General features: G+C 47.1%; 1 protein-coding gene across 1 annotated transcript in view; it reads left to right on the plus strand.

Moving 5' to 3' along the window:
* GFRA2 (GDNF family receptor alpha 2) overlaps positions 1-14,296 on the plus strand; it is an 86,703-nt gene extending 72,407 nt beyond the window's left edge. The window contains exons 7-9 of the mRNA XM_029066669.2: positions 1,446-1,618; positions 11,527-11,580; positions 12,696-14,296. Of these exons, the coding sequence (XP_028922502.1) occupies positions 1,446-1,618; positions 11,527-11,580; positions 12,696-12,818 (350 nt within the window). The 3' untranslated portion in view covers positions 12,819-14,296. The remainder of the gene's footprint in view (positions 1-1,445; positions 1,619-11,526; positions 11,581-12,695) is intronic.
* Positions 14,297-18,515: the final 4,219 nt, after the last annotated feature.

The following is an 18,515-nucleotide window of genomic DNA, read 5'->3' on the forward strand; positions in this document are numbered from 1 at the left end:
CAGCCCAGGCCATGCCACCGGGTAGTCCCGGGGACCCCTGGCTTCTTCCCTGATTGCTTCTTCTGGGATCCCTCGATGATGCAGAACTTCTGCATAGGGACGGAAAGACCATTCCTACAAATCCCTTGTTTGTTTATTGCCACTCTCTCGTCTTAATACATTATGCCATTTAATCATCCTTCAATTTTTTATTAAATTCCCATGCCAGAGATTGGCAGGGCTGCCCCATATCACAGTGGGGAGAGCCCAAGTCAGGATGTCATCACTGCTCTGGCTTCTGGTCCTGGTTTTCCCGCCATGGCTGTGGTAGCTTGGACCATGCCCTTTTCGCCACTGCAAGACCCTGTCATTTCTGCAGCCTTCCTGAGGCTCATGAGCTGCCCAAGCCTTAACTATCCTTACATCTTTCTCCTGAATCCCCCTTCTCTCCCATTTCCTTCTTCAATCAGTCAATAGTATTTATTGACCACTTCCTGTGAGCAGAGGATTGTACTAAGCACTTGTGAGAGTACAGTATAACAGAGTTGGTAGACTTGTTCCCTAACCACAAGGAGCTTACCATCTATGGGTGAGACAGACATTAAACCCTGAATATGTTCAGTTACTCTCCCCACCTCCAAAGCTTAATTAAAGGCTCATCTCCTCCAAAAGGCCCTCCATGATGAAGCCCTCCTTTCCTCTTCTCCCACTCCCTTCTGCATTACCCTGATTTGCTCCTGTTATTTACTCCTCCTTCAGTCCCACACTTCAATACGTGTCCACAACTTATATTAATGTCTGTTTCCCCATCTAGACTGTAAGCTTAATGGGGTCAGGGAATGTATATATCAACTCTTTTATATTATTATATTGTATTCTCCCAAACACAATACAGTGCTGTGCATGGTGTAAGTGCTCAATCAATATAATTGATTGATTGAAGTGCTGTGGGGTTGTGGATGGGGTGAATATCACGTCCTTAAAGGGTACAGACCCAAGTGCCTAAATTATGTTGAAGGGAGGAGGGGTAGCGGAAAAGGGGGCTGCTATTTTTCCCCGTTTCATTTATTCTCCCTTCTCTCCTGTCCCACCTCACCTCTTCTCAGAGAGGATGAGGAAACTATAGGGGCCTTCTGCAGATGAGTTCTTAAACAGGCCAGTGGTGGTGTTATTTATATTAATGTCTGTGTCCCCCTCTAGGCTGTAAGCTCGTTTTGGTCAGGGAATGTGTCTCTTTATTGTTATATCATATGCTCCAAAGCACTCAGTAAACTTTTCTGCACACAGTAAGCACTCAGTAAATATGCTTGACTGAGTGACGTTGTGGCTAGACTTTTCCTCTGCACCACAGTGTCCTTGTCACTGCCTCAGAGGGGCTTGGGGTGTGGAGGGCCAGGGAAAGGGAGAGAGTGGGAGGTGGCCAGACCCAGCCATATCTCTGACTTCCCTTGTCTCTCATTCTCCAGGAAATGCCATCCAGGCCTTCGGCAATGGCACGGATGTGAACATATCCCCCAAGGGCCCGCCGTTCCATGCCACCCAGTCCCCCAGGATGGAAAAGACCCCTTCCTTGCCAGACGACCTCAACGACAGCACCAGCCTGGGGACAAGCGTCATCACCACCTGCACCTCTGTTCAGGTGAGGTCATCCCCTTGGCTACGGTCCCCTGATGACAGAGTTTGGTTCTCAGGGAGCCGGCAATGTCAGCTGGACTCGAGAGGAAAGTTTGTTTCTTGGAATTGCTAGGGTGGAAGTGTGCATGGCAGAGCCTGGGAGAAGGGAGAAGGCCTTCCAGGAAGCCAATGATCCTTCAGGGCTTTCAGGTCAGAGGGCGGGGATGGGTGGCACATCTCGCACGTGAAGGTCCAGTGGCTCACCCCTGGCATGCCAGGGAAGGCATTGGTTGCCGAAGCCTGGCCAGTATCTCTCCCTGATCAGCCAGCTAGCCCTGTCTTGTCAGGATGACCAAAATCCTCCACACAGGGTCAGACTTGAGCTCTGTCCTTGTCCCGCTGCCCTTCTCTTGGCCTCAGTGGGGGCTTCCCTGGGCATCTCTGGGGGTGAGCGAGCCAATGTCACCCTCGGGAAGCTTCTAATTAGACTGGGCATGCCTGAGTTGCCTCTGGGCTCGGGTGTTCTCTCCTCTCCCTCAATGTCTCAATTTCACGCTGAAGTGGCAGCCCAGCAGGCCCCAGGCATGACCGTCGGTGGTGAGGTGTGGCACCCGAACCAAACAAAACTGAGGTCCCTCGTGCCACCCGGAGATCCTTATTGCTTGATTCCCACCTCCTTCATGCTGCTGCTCCTGCTGCTCCAATTCTTTATTTGGCCCAGAATTTCCGATCCATCCCCATTTTCTGCAGGTGTAATCCCATTTAGTTTGTGTGTGCAGAGCATTCTATCTGCCCACAAACACTTTTGCCAGATCTATCCCAGTTACCGGAGTCTGAGAATGATGCCGAAGATGGCAGGTACAAATAAGGGTGTGAAGCGGCATAACCACGTGGTGAGGTATCATTTTCATTTTCACTGGGTGGCCTAATCGAAAGAGCATGGGACCAGTGCCTGGTACATAGTAAGTATTTAACAAATACCACAATTATTATTAATTATTATTACCCCAGAACTTAGAGCAGTGCTTTGCACACAGTAAGCACTTAACTAATATTATGAAAAAGAACAAACAAAAGTCCAGTAGGTCCAAGACACTGAGACTCTGTAGGCAGCTCTACTCATTTCCATGGCTCCAATAAATCTGATTTATTCGGTCACCTGACCCAGGGTGAAAGGGAAGAAAGAGGTTGGAATTGGATATAAAGAGAGCAGCTGCAGGAGCTATGTATTCCTTTCAGAACTTTGTAGAGTCACCCCCAAACTGGAGGTTGAGCAATGATGAGTAATCTTGAGGGCAACTCAGTAATGCAGTGTGGCTCAGTGGAAAGAGCACGGGCTTTGGAATCAGAGGTCATGGGTTCGAATCCTGGCTCTGCCACTTAGCTGTGTGACTGTGGGCAAGTCAGTTAACTTCTCTGTGCCTCAATTACCTCATCTGTAAAATGGGGATTAAGACTGTGAGCCCCACGTGGGACAACCTGATTCCCCTGTGTCTACCCCAGCGCTTAGAACAGTGCTCGGCACATAGTAAGTAGTTAACAAATACCAACATTATTATTAATGGTAACAAAAATGACATTTATTAAATGCTTACTGTATTCCAAGCATTGTGCTGAGCACTGAGATAGATATAGAATAATCAGATCAGACATAGCCCCTGTCCCAGGTGGGGCTCACAGTCTTTGGGAGTAAATTTGTGTTCCTTGTGTGGGACAGGAACCACACCCAATCTCCTAACCTTGCATCCTCCCTAGTGCTTAGTTCCTAATAAGCACTTAAATGCTATAATTACTAAAACAAATATTGTATCCATTTTACAGATGAGGAAACTGAGACACAGAGTAGTTAAATGATGTGTCCAAGCTCTCACACCAGACAAGAGGCAGAACGGAGACTCGAACTCGAGTCTCCTGAGTCCCAATCCTGCATTCCTTCACCAGGCCTCATCGGTTCCATCCAGAAGTGGGCGAAATGGAGAGAAAGAGATAGTAGATGCATGGGCCTGGGATTCAGAAGGACCTTGGTTCTAATCCTATGTCCACCATTTGCTGTGTGACCTTGGGCTAGTCCCTTCACTTCTCTGTGCCTCAGTTACCTCATCTGTAAAATGGGGATTAAGACTGTGAGCCCAATGTGGGACAGGGACTTGAGTCCAACGTGATTTGCTTGTATCTACCCCAGCTCGAAGTACAGTGCCTGGCACCTAGTAAGTGCTTAACAAATATCCTGAAAAGGAAAAAAAAAAAAGGTGAGAACCAGTAGGCAGGCTGGATCCCAGAAGTGTTCAAGGTCACCCTATGGCAGTATATCAAGCATAAGTTTCCCAAGGCATGGCAATGAGGAGGACTTGTCACAACAGGATTCTGTGGTCTTGGACCCCTCAGATGCCAATAAGCATCCCTCCTTTCATTCAATAGTATTTATTGAGCACTTACTATGTGCAGAGCACTGTACTAAGCGCTTGGAATGAACAAGTCGGCAACAGATAGAGACAGTCCCTGCCGTTTGACGGGCTTACAGTCTAATCGACGGGCTTACAAGCTCCTTGAAGGCAAGAGCACAGGAGCAAGGTTGAGCCCTGTTCCTCAGGGTAAGAATGGCAGTCAGAGGGATATAGAGAGCTGCTACGGGAAGACACCACAGACACAGAGGTGGAGCACAGGCAGGAAATGAGAGCAAAGCACACTGGGTGGTGGAAACTCCAGTCACATCGGAACACCTCCCAGTCATCTTGTGGAGTTGACAGTGTGATGTCAATCCAGTGGCCATCAAAAGGTAATTCAGTGATTCTCCCTTGGCTTCCAGGGTTCACCTTGGGCCTCATGCTGCATCCACAGACCCTCCCAAGTACCCAGGGTCAAGGATCTCCCAGGGCTCTTTGGGGTCTGACTCCACAAGTGGCCAGGCAGAAATAACACCTCTGTAGGAAGGCCATGAGGTGCTGGTCTCTTGCCTGCTCAAACCCACAATTAACCAGTAGCAGCAGCTACATGGGCTCTGTACAGCCCTGCCGGGAACACGCTCAGCTGCCATAGCTCTGACAGGAACCCACTGGGATGTCATTGAACTAACTCTCTCTCTCTTTCCCTCTCTCTCTCTCTCTCTCTCTCTCACACACACACACACACACACACGCGCATACATCTCTACATCTACTTATGCAAGCATGTACTAACACTCAAGCACATAGAGTTGCCTTTTGTTTTTAAAGGTGACATTGCTGATGGTGAAATACTACCCGTGCGTGACTAATGAAAAGACTAGTATACAACGGACGTTCTCTTCTGCATCTTTTGCACATTAAACATTTTCTTGCCGCACTACTGACTGATGCATTTTCCCTACACGAGATCCGTGTCCTCTTTTGAGCTGGTCTCTTGGTATCCTGAACTTTGTAAAACCTTTGCTTAAGGAAAGGAAACCCTCTCCCGACTGCTGCCTGGCTGCCAGGCTCGTCTATTTGCTGTGTCGGTAATCGTGGTAATAATAGAAGCAACATGGCCTGTTGGGAAGAATACGGGCCTTGGAGTCAGAGGACCTGGGTTCCAATCTCGGCTCTGCCAATTACTTGCTTTGTGATCTTGGGCAAGACACTTAACTTCTCTGTGCCTCTGTTCTCCTGTTCTCCCTATGTGGGACAGGGACTGTGTCCAACCTAATTAACTTGTAACTACCTTAGCACTTAGAACAGTGTTTGGCACATAAGAAGTGCCTAATATCATAAAAAGTAGAAATAATACAATTACTGGTATTTGTTAAGTAGTTTCTATGGACCAATTACTGTGCTCAAAACTGTGGTAGATATAATGCAATCAGATTACATTCCCAGTCCCACTTGGGGCTCAGCCTAAGAGGGAGAGAGAACAAATATTTAATGTCTGTTCTACAGATATGGGAATTGAGGCACCAAGAAGTCAAGTGATTTGCCCAAGACCACACAACAGGCAAGTGACAGAGCTGGGATTAGAATCCAGGACTCCCAGCCTGTGCCCTTTCCACTATGCCACAGTGCTTCTCTTCTGGTGGTCTCCCAGCAACTCACAGTGGTTGGATTGCTTTGAGACTATGCTTTGCCATATCCTTAAGTCATTAATTCTGTCCCCCAGGTTTGTGTGACCCCTTTCAGTTCACCATACGGAAGACGCTTGGGTTACCTGCTGTCATCCATCCTTTTCACTCAGAAAAGCTGTGTTGCTGTGAGCACTGCCTCAGTGGTAGGAAGTTAGATTATTTTAGGATGTGAGTTAATAATCTTGATGTTGATTTGATGTTTGATGCTGAGTATGGTCAGGTCACAGCAACCGGCCTTTTAATCACCATCATCTTCAAATTGGGTTAGACACAGTCCCTGTCCCACATGGAGCTCACAGTCCCCATTTTACAGATGAGGTAACTAAGGCACGGAGAAGTTAAGTGACTTGCCCAAGGTCACGCAACAGACAAGTGGCAAAACTGGGATTAGAACCCAGGTCCTTCTGATTCCTGGGCCTGTGCTCTATCTACTAGGCCGTGCTGCTTCTTGTCCGTATCTCACATGTGGATCACAGTCTAAGTATGAGGGAGACTAGGGCTTGAATCCCCATTTTGCAGCTAAGGAAAGTGAGGCACAGAGAAGTGCTCTAACCACTAGGCCATGCTGTTTTCCAGTTGGAGCCAAGATGGCCTTGGTGCATTCTATTAATCAGTGGTATTTACTGTTTACTGTGTGCAGGGGAATACAATACAACAAAGTTCCCTGCTCACACAAATGCCTCTTACATTGTGGATGTGGTTTTTTAAAACCTTGGGCCTGTGCATGAGATGGCTCACGTGACATGATGGGAGGAGGTCTGGCTTAGAGGGAGTTCCTTGGGGTTCTGGGAATGTCCCATCCAGGTCCTCCACCTGTGCCCTCTAAGAACTCAATTGAAGGGGGGATACTAGTAGTTAGATATTGTCTAATAATAATATTTGAATTTTATTTTTTACATTTGGTATTTATATCCTTACAAAAATCCCTATTGTGTCTGTACCGAGTCAGTCTTCATCTCATTTTTTGAGACCCTGGAGGCCTAAAGGCCATGCCTAAACCTTACCTGTGCACTACCCCACAGTGTTTAGTACAGTGCCCTGCTTGCGCTAAGTACTTAGTAAATATCATTGTCACTACTGCCATAACTTTCTGCTTCCCTTCCTCTGCTGTGTCAATCCATCAGTGGTATTTTCCTAATGTCTGCTGAGTGCTAAGTACTTTACCAATCGCTAGACTGTATAACTGGAGCAAGGCACACCTTCATTCCCTTCAAGGTACTTTCAGTCCAATAGGGGAGAAGGCCAAAAAGTATTTACAAATAGTGGGAGCTGGAGATACAGAAGGAAGTAGTGCAGATATAACGGGAGGAAATAGCTGAATAAGAAACTGGAAATTCGAGAATATATATAACTATTCAAGCAACCCAAAAGTGCTGAGGATGGGTATACAATGCCTAAGGGTGAATGACTGGAACGTTGTGAAGCAGCGTGGCTCAGTGGAAAGAGCACGGGCTTTGGAGTCAGAGGTCAGGGGTTCGAATCTCGGCTCAGCCACTTGCCAGCTGTGTGACTGTGGGCAAGTCACTTCACTTCTCGGTGCCTCAGTTACCTCATCTGTAAAATGGGGATGAAGACTGTGAGCCCCACGTGGGACAACTTGATTCCCCTGTGTCCACCCCAGCGCTTAGAACAGTGCTCGGCACATAGTAAGCACTTAACAAATACCAACATTATTATTATTATTATTATTCTTAATTAAGTGGAAAAGGCTTACTGGAGGAGGTGGGTTTTAGGAAGGCTTTGAAGAAGGGGAAAGCTGCCGTCTGACGGATTTGGGAGCCTTTTATGGATGGGGGAACAGTGTGTGTGTTTGGGGGAGGAGGAAGGGGGTAGGGGTGGGGAGTTGGCTTGGGAGGAGTGGCTGGGGTGAGCTAGGGCATGGCAGATGAAGGGTGTCTCTGGGTAAGATGGATGAAAATAGTGTGGAGAGTCTTGGCGCTAATGGCAAGGTGTTTCTGCTTGAGGTGGAGGGAAGCGGGCAGCCTTTGGAGGTTTTTGTGGAGTGGAGTAATGTGTGGTGCAGGATGCTTCCAGAAGGTGATCCATGCAGTTGAAAGGCTTATGGTTCAAAGTGGGGAGAGGCTGGAGGCAGGGAGACCAGTTAGGTGGCTTTGTTGGGAAACGTGCTCCATTGGCCTGCTCTCCCTCCCTTCATTTTTCACAGTGAATCCATGAGGTATGTTTCCCACTTGCCTTCATACTTTTAATATTACCAATTTGAAAAGTCCAGAGTTGGAGCTGTTTCAACCCTGCCTCTCATACCACCCCACTGCTGTTGACTTATCATTGTCTTCCTCTCGGAGACTATTTGGGACAGACATCTTCTGAGAGAGGGGTGTCTTTAGTAGAGATCCCCAACTGTCAGGAAATCCTTTTACATAATCCACTGCTTATCCTTTAGTGGGACAGCATATGTGCTGAGCTTTTGTTTCTCATGTCAAATAAGGAACTCAGAGCAGTGACGGTGAATTCCTCCTTATCTATTTTTATGGTTATCAGTGTAGAGAAACGGATGTGTTGTTTTATCTCCTCCTCTTATCTGCCCCTCGGCCTGATAGATCAGACTCCTGTCAGCCTTTACTCTGTGGTCAGCATCTGCTGCCCTTCTGGCAACTACACACTTATGCCTCTCTGAAGATGTTTCTTCTTCCACATCCACCAAGGAAATGGAATTATGTGTAGGGGTGAGCATGTGTAATAATAGCTGTGGTGTTTTTCAAGCACTTACTGTGGTCTCAGCACTGGGGTAGATATGGGAAAATCAGGTCAGGCCTAGGTTCTGTCCTATGTGGGGTTCACAGTCTATGGGAGAGGGACCAGTATTTAGTCCTCATTTGACAGATGAGGAAACTGAGGTGGAGAGGTTACATAATCTGATCAGGAGCACCCAGCAAGCAAGAGCTGGGATTAGAACCCAGGAACTCCTGGCCCCCAGTCCTGTGCTCTTTCTACTAGGCCATGCTGCCTCTCTGGTTATCTTGCTAAGCATGTGTAAAGCAAATTCAGTTTTGCCTCCAAAGTGTGGTGGTGTTTCAGTTCCAGAACCTCTAATAGATGAAAACATTCTATTTTATGAGTTTTCTTTGTATTGATTTGCTCTGTGCTGCTTTCTCAGAACAACCTCCATGTAAATCGAGGGAAATGGCACAACACTGTTGAATATGGGAAGTCACTTTCTGAGTGTCACTTCATAACAGAACCGGGCTGTGTATCTGGGAGTCCTTATGGTACTTCTGAATGGCCCCCTGCCTCTCAACTCACCACTTGCCCTTAGAGACTGACTGAGGCACATTGGAGTTGGGGCTTTCCTTGGCTCCTGCCCTATGTTCATACAGTTTTGGAACATTGGCCAGATTTTTGATGTGAAAAGAATCACTGGCCTCTCTTTCTTGCCTCTTGTTCTCTTCCATTCTTCCCTCCGCTTCTCTTCTCTCCTCATTCCTTTTCCCTCCTCCCACTTCTTCCAGATATTTTCGTCTTTCATTCTTTCCAACTCTCCATTCCCCTCTTTTGCACTTCCATTCTTCAATCATCAATTGTAGTTATTAAACACATACTGTGTGCAGAGCACTGTACTAAACATTTGGGAGAGTACCAGAATAGGTGGGAAGGAATACAGGATAAAGGGAAGAGGAGAGAGGGAAGGAAGGAGAGAGAGCAAAAAGGAGAATGAAGGATTGGAATCAATCAGTCCTCCCCTTGTACTCTCTCAAGTGCTTAGTACAGTGCTCTGCACACAGTAAACACTCAATAAATAAGATTGATTGATTCCAATCCTTATTTCCTCCCCCATCCCTCTTTCCTCCCTCTTTCCTGCTTCCCTCCTTCTCTCTCCCCTCCCTTCCTTCTCCTCTCTCTCTCTCTCCATCCCTCTCCCTCTCTTTCTCTTCCTTCCTCCCTTCCTTCCCTCTTTCCTTTCTCCCCTCCTGCATCCCCTTTATTTTAAAGGCACCTAATGAGCCCTGCCACCCTCAGTAACGTAACTCAATCAAATTCCCTGTTCACTTCAGAGCATATTAGAATTTAGATTTTATCAGCATAAACCTGGCTCAGCGAATGCAGACTTAAGCCTTGATGTGTTCTGTGGAGGTGCTTTCATGGGCTTCTTTCTGGGTGGGTTCACCTTGGGTCAAAACCTCATTTACCTGATGCTAGACCTTCAGAAGAAAGTTTAATTTCTGGGCTTCCTTGGTAGATAGAGACTAATTGTAATCAGTTAAGGGCAAAGATGACTCCATTCTCCCTGGCACCTAAGAGGGAGACCTGTAGTGTCACAGATGAATGGTGATAAAGAATGTAGAGAAACCACTGTCTTCCCCATCCTGGTTTAATTCACATATGCCACTCGGGAGTGCAAAAAACAGAGGTTGCCCAGAGTGATGCCATGGGTGCCAGTCAAGTAGCCAACCAGTAACCCATCGCACAAATGGTGTGTCCAGTTTCTGCTTGTGCTCTGGCAATTCCTTGCTCAGTCACTCCCCCCAAAATTGGGTTTGCCCTTATACGTGTGTCATAGATTTACAGAGGCCACTTTTAGGAATTCAGAGTCTCTTGATTCTCAGTTTTTTAAAATGGTATTTAAGTGCTTATTATATGCCAGGCACTGTACTAAGTGCTGGGGTAGTTACAAGCTAATCACATTGGACACAGTTCATGTCCCACATGGGGCTCACAGCCCTAAACCCCATTTTACAGATGGGATAACTGAGGGCCAGAGAAGCTAATTGACTTCAACAAGGTTACACAGCAGAAAAATAGCAGAGCTGGGATTAGAAAGCAGGTCCTTCTGATTCCCAGGCCCATGCTCCAGCCACTAGGACATGTTGCTTCTACATGTGTGATAGATTTACATCGGTCTCTTCTGGAATTCAGATCTTCAAAATTCTCAGTTTTTTTCATATAGATTTGTTAAACACTTATTACGTGCTAGGTCCTGTACTAAGTGCTGAAGATAATCAGATAAGATAATCAGTTTGGACACAGTCTATATCTCACATGGGGCTCACAGTCCTTATCCCCATTTTACAGATGAGGTAACTGTGGCACAGAGAAGTTAAATGACTTGCCCTGGCCACACAGCAGAGAAGTAGCATAACTAGGATTAGAAACCAGGTCCTCTGACTCCCAGGCCTGTGCTCTTTCCACTAGGCCACGCTGCTTTCCATGGACTGGGAAGTTATAGCTTTGATTGGGACATTCTTACCCAGGGCAGATCAATCATCACCACTATCACCACCATCATCATCACTCTCATCATCATCATCATCATCTCCATTGTTAGTGCAGCTGGAGACTCCTTTTAACTTAGCTGCTCTGTGTGATACCCACAATCTGGTGGGTGATTGGGGCTGAGTCCAAAACAAGCGGCCTTGATTCTTGGAAGCTCCAGGGAGCCTCAGCATCCTTTCAGTCTTTTGGAGTCCCGGCTGCTATCTAAGATGACAATTAGGGTGGACGTTCTCACCCTTTCTGGGTAGAACACCTGTTTCATCGGGATGACTATTTGTATTGAGACTAGATGATGAATAAAGATAAAAATGAAGATCAGCCATCTTTTAGGTCCTTTCTAAAACCAGGTTCTTGCTCTGTGAGGTAGTATGGAGCTTGGACAAGAGAGAGGAACCAGTGGGTGCTTTGCCTATCATTGGGGTGGAATGTGGAGGTCTTAGGAAGGACCTCTAGAAGAAGTAAGTACTAGATGAAGAAGGGAGAGGGGAGGTGGGGGTTGCTTTATGGGAGGCCCTTAAGCGTTTAGCTCAACTGTGAGATCCGATGGATGATGCTGGAAGTGGAAGGGAGGAAGAATACGCTTAATATTTTGGTCAAAGCCCTGCCCTCATCATACCCTTTCTTCTCCACAGGAGCAGGGGTTGAAGGGAAACAAGTCCAAAGAGCTGAGCATGTGTTTCACCGAGGTAAGCAAAAGGGAGGACTCTGGAGGGGAAGGAATTGGAGAGGAGGGACAAGGGAGAAGGAAGGGAGGATTTGGGTGGTGTGTCTGAGGGGGAGAAGAGTTCAAAGGTCAAAGGAGGGAAGGAGGGCATCACCTCAGCTGAGGTGCTGGGAGGAATAGCCTCTAAACCCAGTATGCACTGGCCAAATTTCCAATGATGAGCCTGGCCAAATTTCTGGTCCCTTTTTGCCCTCCACATTTGCTGGGCCGGCACTACCAGGAAACTAGCTAGTGGCAGGGTTGATTTGATCCTCTAGGCTTTGCGGACCTCTCTGGTAGGGAAGTTGCTGTAGTTTGAGAGTTGGTCCAGGGGCCAATCCTATGGAGGAAAGGTCCCCTACCCCCCATAGTCCTGCCTAGGCACCTTCCCTTGAAAAATGGGCACCAGTTGTGATAGACACCCAACCACCTCCACCTCCCAGGCTTTCAAAAACCCAACCCTGGAAAGGAAGGCACATTCTGCAAAGGAAAAACTTCTTTGCTCCAGAGATGTGTATGTAACCCTCTCCTCATGAAAGATGCTACCTGTCTCTGACTGAGCCCAGCCACTGGAAAGGGAGGACAGAATTGAGTCTGACACCACATCCTAGTCCTGACATCCTGCAGAGACTCAGTTACAGGGTAGCTGGGAGACTGTAAGCTCCTTGTGGGCAGGGAATGTGTTTATTGTTATATCGTACGCTCCCAAATTCTTAGTACAGTGCTCTGCACACAGTAAGTGCTCGATAAATACGATTTAATGAATGAATATGTTGTCCCTCCTGTCTCCCAGTCCCTTTCCCTTCCCTTGAAGAGTGCCCCATGCCAAAATAGGCCTCAGATTCAAGCCAAATGGCCCCAGAATTGCCAGGATAGATATGCAGGGCAAAATGACTGATTAGTTAAAACTCTGTAAGAATCAGGGGCCCAGATTCCTTTCCCCCTGGTTCCCTGAGTCATGTGGGGTTTAGGGCTAGTCACCTCTCTTCTCAGATCTCACTTGTTTTGGTAGAGCAGGAAATGTAGTTTTATTTGATAGAGAGACTCACTCTTTATCTTTCCCCTCCCTTCTCTTCTCGTCCTCCCCCGCGGACACAGCTCACCACGGACCTCACCCTTGGGCCCAAGTTCTTGGGGGACCCCAACTCACTCAGCAGCCGGGCTAGTCCTGTGGCCGTCTTGATCGTCCTCCCTTGTCTGATGCTGAAGCTGACTTTGTAGATGCCAGGAATCAACTTGGAAGATTTCCCCACAAAACTCAAAACTAAATTCAAAAGAACCAGTCTAACAAAACAGAAACACACACACACACACACACATACACACACACACACCACACATACACACACATCACATACTTGCACACAAACCACGTTCTTGCACACACAGAACACACACCTACACACACACACACACACACACACACCCGCACACACACACTCACTCTTTCCTTGCAAAGATCCCCACCTTGTCTCTGAACTTGTCTCCTTCCAGGATTCTGCTCTGGAGTTTTTCTAAACCAAACAGACAAGCAGGTGGGTAGCCTGTGAGCTGGCACTTGGCGCCCCTGGCATGGTTAAGCCAGTGCCCAGGCAGTACACATGGCCCTAGGAAAGCATTTTCTTGGTGTCTTTTCCCCCTCCGATTTTCCAAAGCAAGGGACCAAGGCAAGACACGATGAAGAGCTCAAACTTCCAGACAGCTGAAGCTGGTCCCGGGACGAGGTCCTGGCTTCATTTCTCAGCCTGCCTGGGGACCGAACTTACTGGACTGGTTTGGGGTTGTGTGTATGTGTGTATGTGTGGTGTCCAGCTCAGCAGGGATGGGAATTGGTCGGCATGGTAGGGGAAGCCTACTCCAAAAGCCGAGTCCGGGAGCCTCAGTAGTTCCTCGTGGATGGAGAATCCCATCTGTTCCTTCTCGTTTCTCTATGTCCTCCAGTGGGGCTGAGCATTACCTATTGCAGTCGCTCTGTACCCTGGTGTTTGAATCCCTGAAATTTCCACAGAAGGGAAAGGAAAATTTAGGGTCTGTCAGAGTCCTGTGAGCTCCTCTCCTTCCTGCTGTGGCACTAGGGGCCAGCCGGCCTGCTGAAGACAGGCAGGACAGAGGGAACCATCCATGTTGGAGGGTTGGGGAATGTTCCTCTTTCTTTGATGGCGAATATTTGAAAAATCAAAGACAAAAGGATACTTGGTTGGCTTGTTCTCTTTCTAGTCTGTCTGTTTGATGGGTTTCCCTCCAGGGAGGGGAGCAGAGGGCAGGGGCTGGAAGAGGACACGGTTGGAAGTGTGTGTTTGTTTAAATCTCTTTCTCTCTCTGTCTCTCTCCCTCTGTACCTCCCTCCCTTTTACCTCTTCTTCCTCTGAGACATACCTGGACTGTATGTACATAGTGAACCCTCTATTGACATATATGTATATACATATCCATATACATATACTGTGTGGTTTTCCCTTTCTTTCCTTTTTTAAAAAAAAGACAAAAAAAATCAACAGATGAGCGAAAATGTATTATTGTAAAGTTTATTTTTTTTAATACTGTTGTCTATAATGGAAAAAATGAAGTTTAAGCCCTTGCAGCCGTGCTCTGGACTCATCAGTGGGGCTGGGAAGGGAGCAGAGACCAATATCCACGCTTAACCAATGGCTCAAATAAAAGTACTAGGAAGCAATTTGCCTTCTGCTTTGCTTCAGGTGTCCCCTGCCTGCTGCCGGTTTTGTTCTCGACGCTTCGTTTGCTTGTTGCCCATCCTGGCCTTTGGTGGGGTTTGAGGTGGACTTTTCCCTTAGATGTGAATTTGGGTGGGTGGGCAGGTGGGTGGGGGTGTTTGGTTTCTGGATCAGTTAGGAATAAGTAGGAGATGGATAAAAATCCTTTGGTTTGGGCTGGACTGCTGGAAGAACATGAGTTTTTCCCCAGCCTTGGAGAAAAGCACCTTCTTCGGTCAAAGAAGAGACTGGATGTCATGGGAACGCCCAGCAGTCAGTCAGCCAGTGTCTCCTTCTCATCTCCTCTCTCCCTTTCACTCCATCTCAGCATGGCTCAGTGGAAAGAGACACTCAGTGGTCCTATTCCTGTTGGGTTGGTGCAACTGGTCTCCACAGTCAGCTTGAACTGTGGCCCCTTAATCTGTCAGTTTGTGGTCACGTTTCAGGGGTTGAGGTCTGGACTGAGGCATCATCTCTAGCGTTCTTGTACTTTTGACTGGGCTCTTGAGTCTTCTGCCTCTCTTTGAAGAGGTGGGGTTAGACAGAAAATGAACCCTATTCCTCTTCTCCTCCTTCACCATCTTTCTTCCCTTGATCCCCTCTTGCATTACCCAATGGCGGCAGCAGATTGCTTGGCCCAAATATGTCCTTGCAGGCAGGGAGGGGAAAATTGGCTCTACTAGGTAATTCAGTCAGTGGGCTGAGGGACGAGATACTGTCACCACTCCCCAGATCACAAACCAGAAAACGTTTTGCCTCTGAGAACAGCCCACCCATGTACTAGGCTAGTTGTGTGATCTCTGTTGACACTTTACAATTTGAGTTTCTAGTGTTGCACACAGGTATTTTAATATAATAATAATAATTCTGGTACTTGTTAAGCACTTACGATGTGCCACTCATTGTTCTAAGCTCTGGGGTAGATACAAGTTAATCAGATTGGACACAATACCTGTCCCACATGCGGCTCACCCTCTTTATCCTTGTTTTACAGATGAGGTAGCTGAGGCCCAGAAAAGTTGAATAACTTGCCCAAAGTCACGCAGCAGACATGTGGTGGAGCTGGGATTAGAATCCAGGTCCTTCTGACTCGAAAACCCATGCTCTATCCACCAAGACGTGCTGCTTCTCTAATATGAAACAGCAAGCGAGGATGGAAAGATTAGAGAAGTCCCTTTCACCCTGGGTTGTCATAGCGCTGCAGATAAATATAACAAATTCACTCAATCCTCAAAAATGTTGACTGGCCACTCCACTGTCAAATAAAATTGGAATTCTTTACTTGCTGAAAGGAAATTTTCTGTCCTAGAGATGTAGCTTTCCAAACAGTTTCTTTCCTTAGAATGGGAGCTCGGTATGGATCAATGACTGTGTTCTACCTGATTAGTTAGTATCTACCCCAATGCTTAAAGTGGTGCTTGGCATATGGTAAGTGATTAACAAATACCACTATTATTATTATTCACATTACATTTTTCATACTGAAGCATCTTGTCTAGGCTGAAGTGACCCAGGGGATACCATGCTTGATGCTGCCCTTTGGTTCTATTAAGTTCTATTTTTATTTGGTTCTGTTTGGTTCTATTATTATCTCCCTATTAAGGAGAAGCAGTATGGCATAGTGGATAGAGCTTGGACCTGGGAGTCAGAAGATTATGGGTTCTAATCCAGACTCTTCCATTTGTCTGCTGTGTGACCTTGGGCAAGTCACTTCACTTCTCTCTGCCTCAGTTGCCCCTTCTGTAAAATGGGGATTGAGACTGGGAGCCCCATGTGGGACAGGGACTGCGTTCAACCCGATTTCCTTGTATCCACCCCAGTGCTTAGTATAGTGCCTGACACTTAGTAAGCACTTAACAAATACTACAATTATTATTACTATCATTATTCTTTGGAAACTTTTCATGTTTGATCAGTTTTCTCTCCACTTTCCTCTTCTTGGGGCTTCTTCCTTTTGGATGAGCACCTGCTGAGCACATGATTCCCCCACCCCCCACCTCCCAACCCCTTTACCTTCCCCCTCAACCCCAGATCATTCTTTCACCACAGAGAAATCAATCAGTAGTATTTATTGAGTGTTTATTGTGTGTGAATCACTGTACTGAGCACTTGGGAGTACAAGGCACTGGCTCTGAACCAATACACTAAGCACCAGATAGACCCCAAAGCCAAGCAGCACCCTACCAGTTCAGAAGAAGCCGACCACAGGGGAAAGCTGTACACCACTAAGCGAAATATTTTATGGAATTAAATGATCAATATTGAGATCTATTTAACACTAGGATCAAATTAAATGGGTGAAGCAGTGAAGAAAGGGAATTTTTCGTTTTGTTTTGGAAACTTTAATGCAAATGGCTTGTTCTGTACATCAGCTGGCTGGCTGAACACTGAAGCTGGGGCAGAAGTCTGAAGCCCGGCCCTGAGGGAAGAGTACCGGCTGGGAGGGACTTGCTCTGGGATGGGATTGGCTCCGATCATCTCGTGCTGACTTGGAACCTATCGACACATGTCTTGAAGGGATTTGAACAGAGCAGAGGGAATCGCTCTTTCCAACTCAGCACCCCACAGCCTGGGCTGGGGCCAGCCCTCAAAGACATCTGCTGTTTTGGCTTCCTTGGACCAAACCGTGTCCTTCAAGGCCCCTGGAGGCCTGGAGCAGAAGGATCGGATTCCGTCAGCTATCCTGTCTTCTCAGTTCAGGGTCCTGGGGTTTGGTGGGGGTATTTCCCGGGACAGAGAAGAGAGGGGTGCTGGATTTTCAGATATCCTATGCAGTGCTGCCAAATTAGAGTTGGGGATGGGGAGGAAAGGCATCTTTTTTTGTATTTGGTAAATATGGAACCAATTTGAGCTGGGAGTCATCAGGGAGGGTAAACACGGAGCAACTTTACATGGCATAATCATTCACATAGCCTTCTCCTCGGGGCCCCTTCACTAATTCACAGCCAAACCCTACCCAGGCTGACAGGAAGAGAAAGCTGAGAGCCAGAGGGGCCAAAACATTTGAAACATGAATTAGGCTCTGGAGAGGAGAGGATCATTTTAACCCCTCTTGGAGCCAAGGGGGAAACAGGGCTAGTATTGAGAAGGTTTTATGCACTTTCTCATTCAAGCCGTGGTGGGCTGGGGAGGCCAAGAGGTGGAACTGGGGATACTGAGCCTGCTCCTGTATCTCTCCCAGCACTTAGTACAGTGCTTCGCACATAGTACCCACTCAACAAATATTACCATTATTAATAACAGAGAGGTCTCCTTGTTGTTCTTCACCAGTGAGAGGATTGGCATTCATTCATTCAATCGTATTTATTGAGCACTTACTTTGTGCAGAGCACTGTACTAAGTGTTTGGAAGGTACAATTTGGCAACAGATAGAGACAATCCCTACCCAACAGCCTGCTCACAGTCTAGAAGGGGGAGACAGAAAACAAAACAAAACAAGTTGGCAGTGTGGGGATGATTTGAATAGGGATGCCATCTGTTTTTAAGCCAGGAATTCATTCCAGCTCCTACGAACCCCCCTACCTCAACGCCACACAGTTTTGCCTGTGACCCAAATGATTTTGGTGTGGGCTGAATGAAATATTTTCCACTGTTCTCCCTGGTTTTGACTGATACTGGAGGAGAGTGGCATCCTGGAAGGAAGGATAGACTGAAGGAGATTGCCCTCTTTTCTGTCCCTCCTTTTTTCCCCAGAATCACCCACTGATGGATTTGGCATTCACACCAAGCCTGAGACAATTCTGGGAGTTGTGAGGTTAACTGCACTTGCTTTATTGTGCTCAACCCATCTGGAAGCCTGGGAACAGGAGGTCCCATGACCAGATGAGACAGGTCCCCTACTTGGTGGAAAGAGGGGAGGGAAGACAGTTGATCACATGCTCAAAAAGGAAGGGAGGACCCATGTACGGTTCCTCTGGAGCAGGAAGTGACATAATGTGATTTGGTGGGAATGAGATCGCACACTATTGCAAAAGAACCCCTACTATCACTTTAGGAAGCAGTGTGACTCAGTGGACACAGCAAGGGCCTGGGAGTCAGAAGGACCTGGGTTCGAATCCTGCCTCTGCCACTTGTCTGCTGGATGACCTTGTGCAAGTTACTTCACTTTTCTGTGCCTCAGTTTCTCATCTTTAAAATGGAGACTGAGATTATGACCCCATGTGGGACAGGGACTGTGTCCAACCTGATTAACTTGTATGTACCCCAG

Source organism: Ornithorhynchus anatinus, chromosome 5 (assembly GCF_004115215.2).
Source record: "Ornithorhynchus anatinus isolate Pmale09 chromosome 5, mOrnAna1.pri.v4, whole genome shotgun sequence".
Taxonomy (NCBI): domain Eukaryota; kingdom Metazoa; phylum Chordata; class Mammalia; order Monotremata; family Ornithorhynchidae; genus Ornithorhynchus; species Ornithorhynchus anatinus.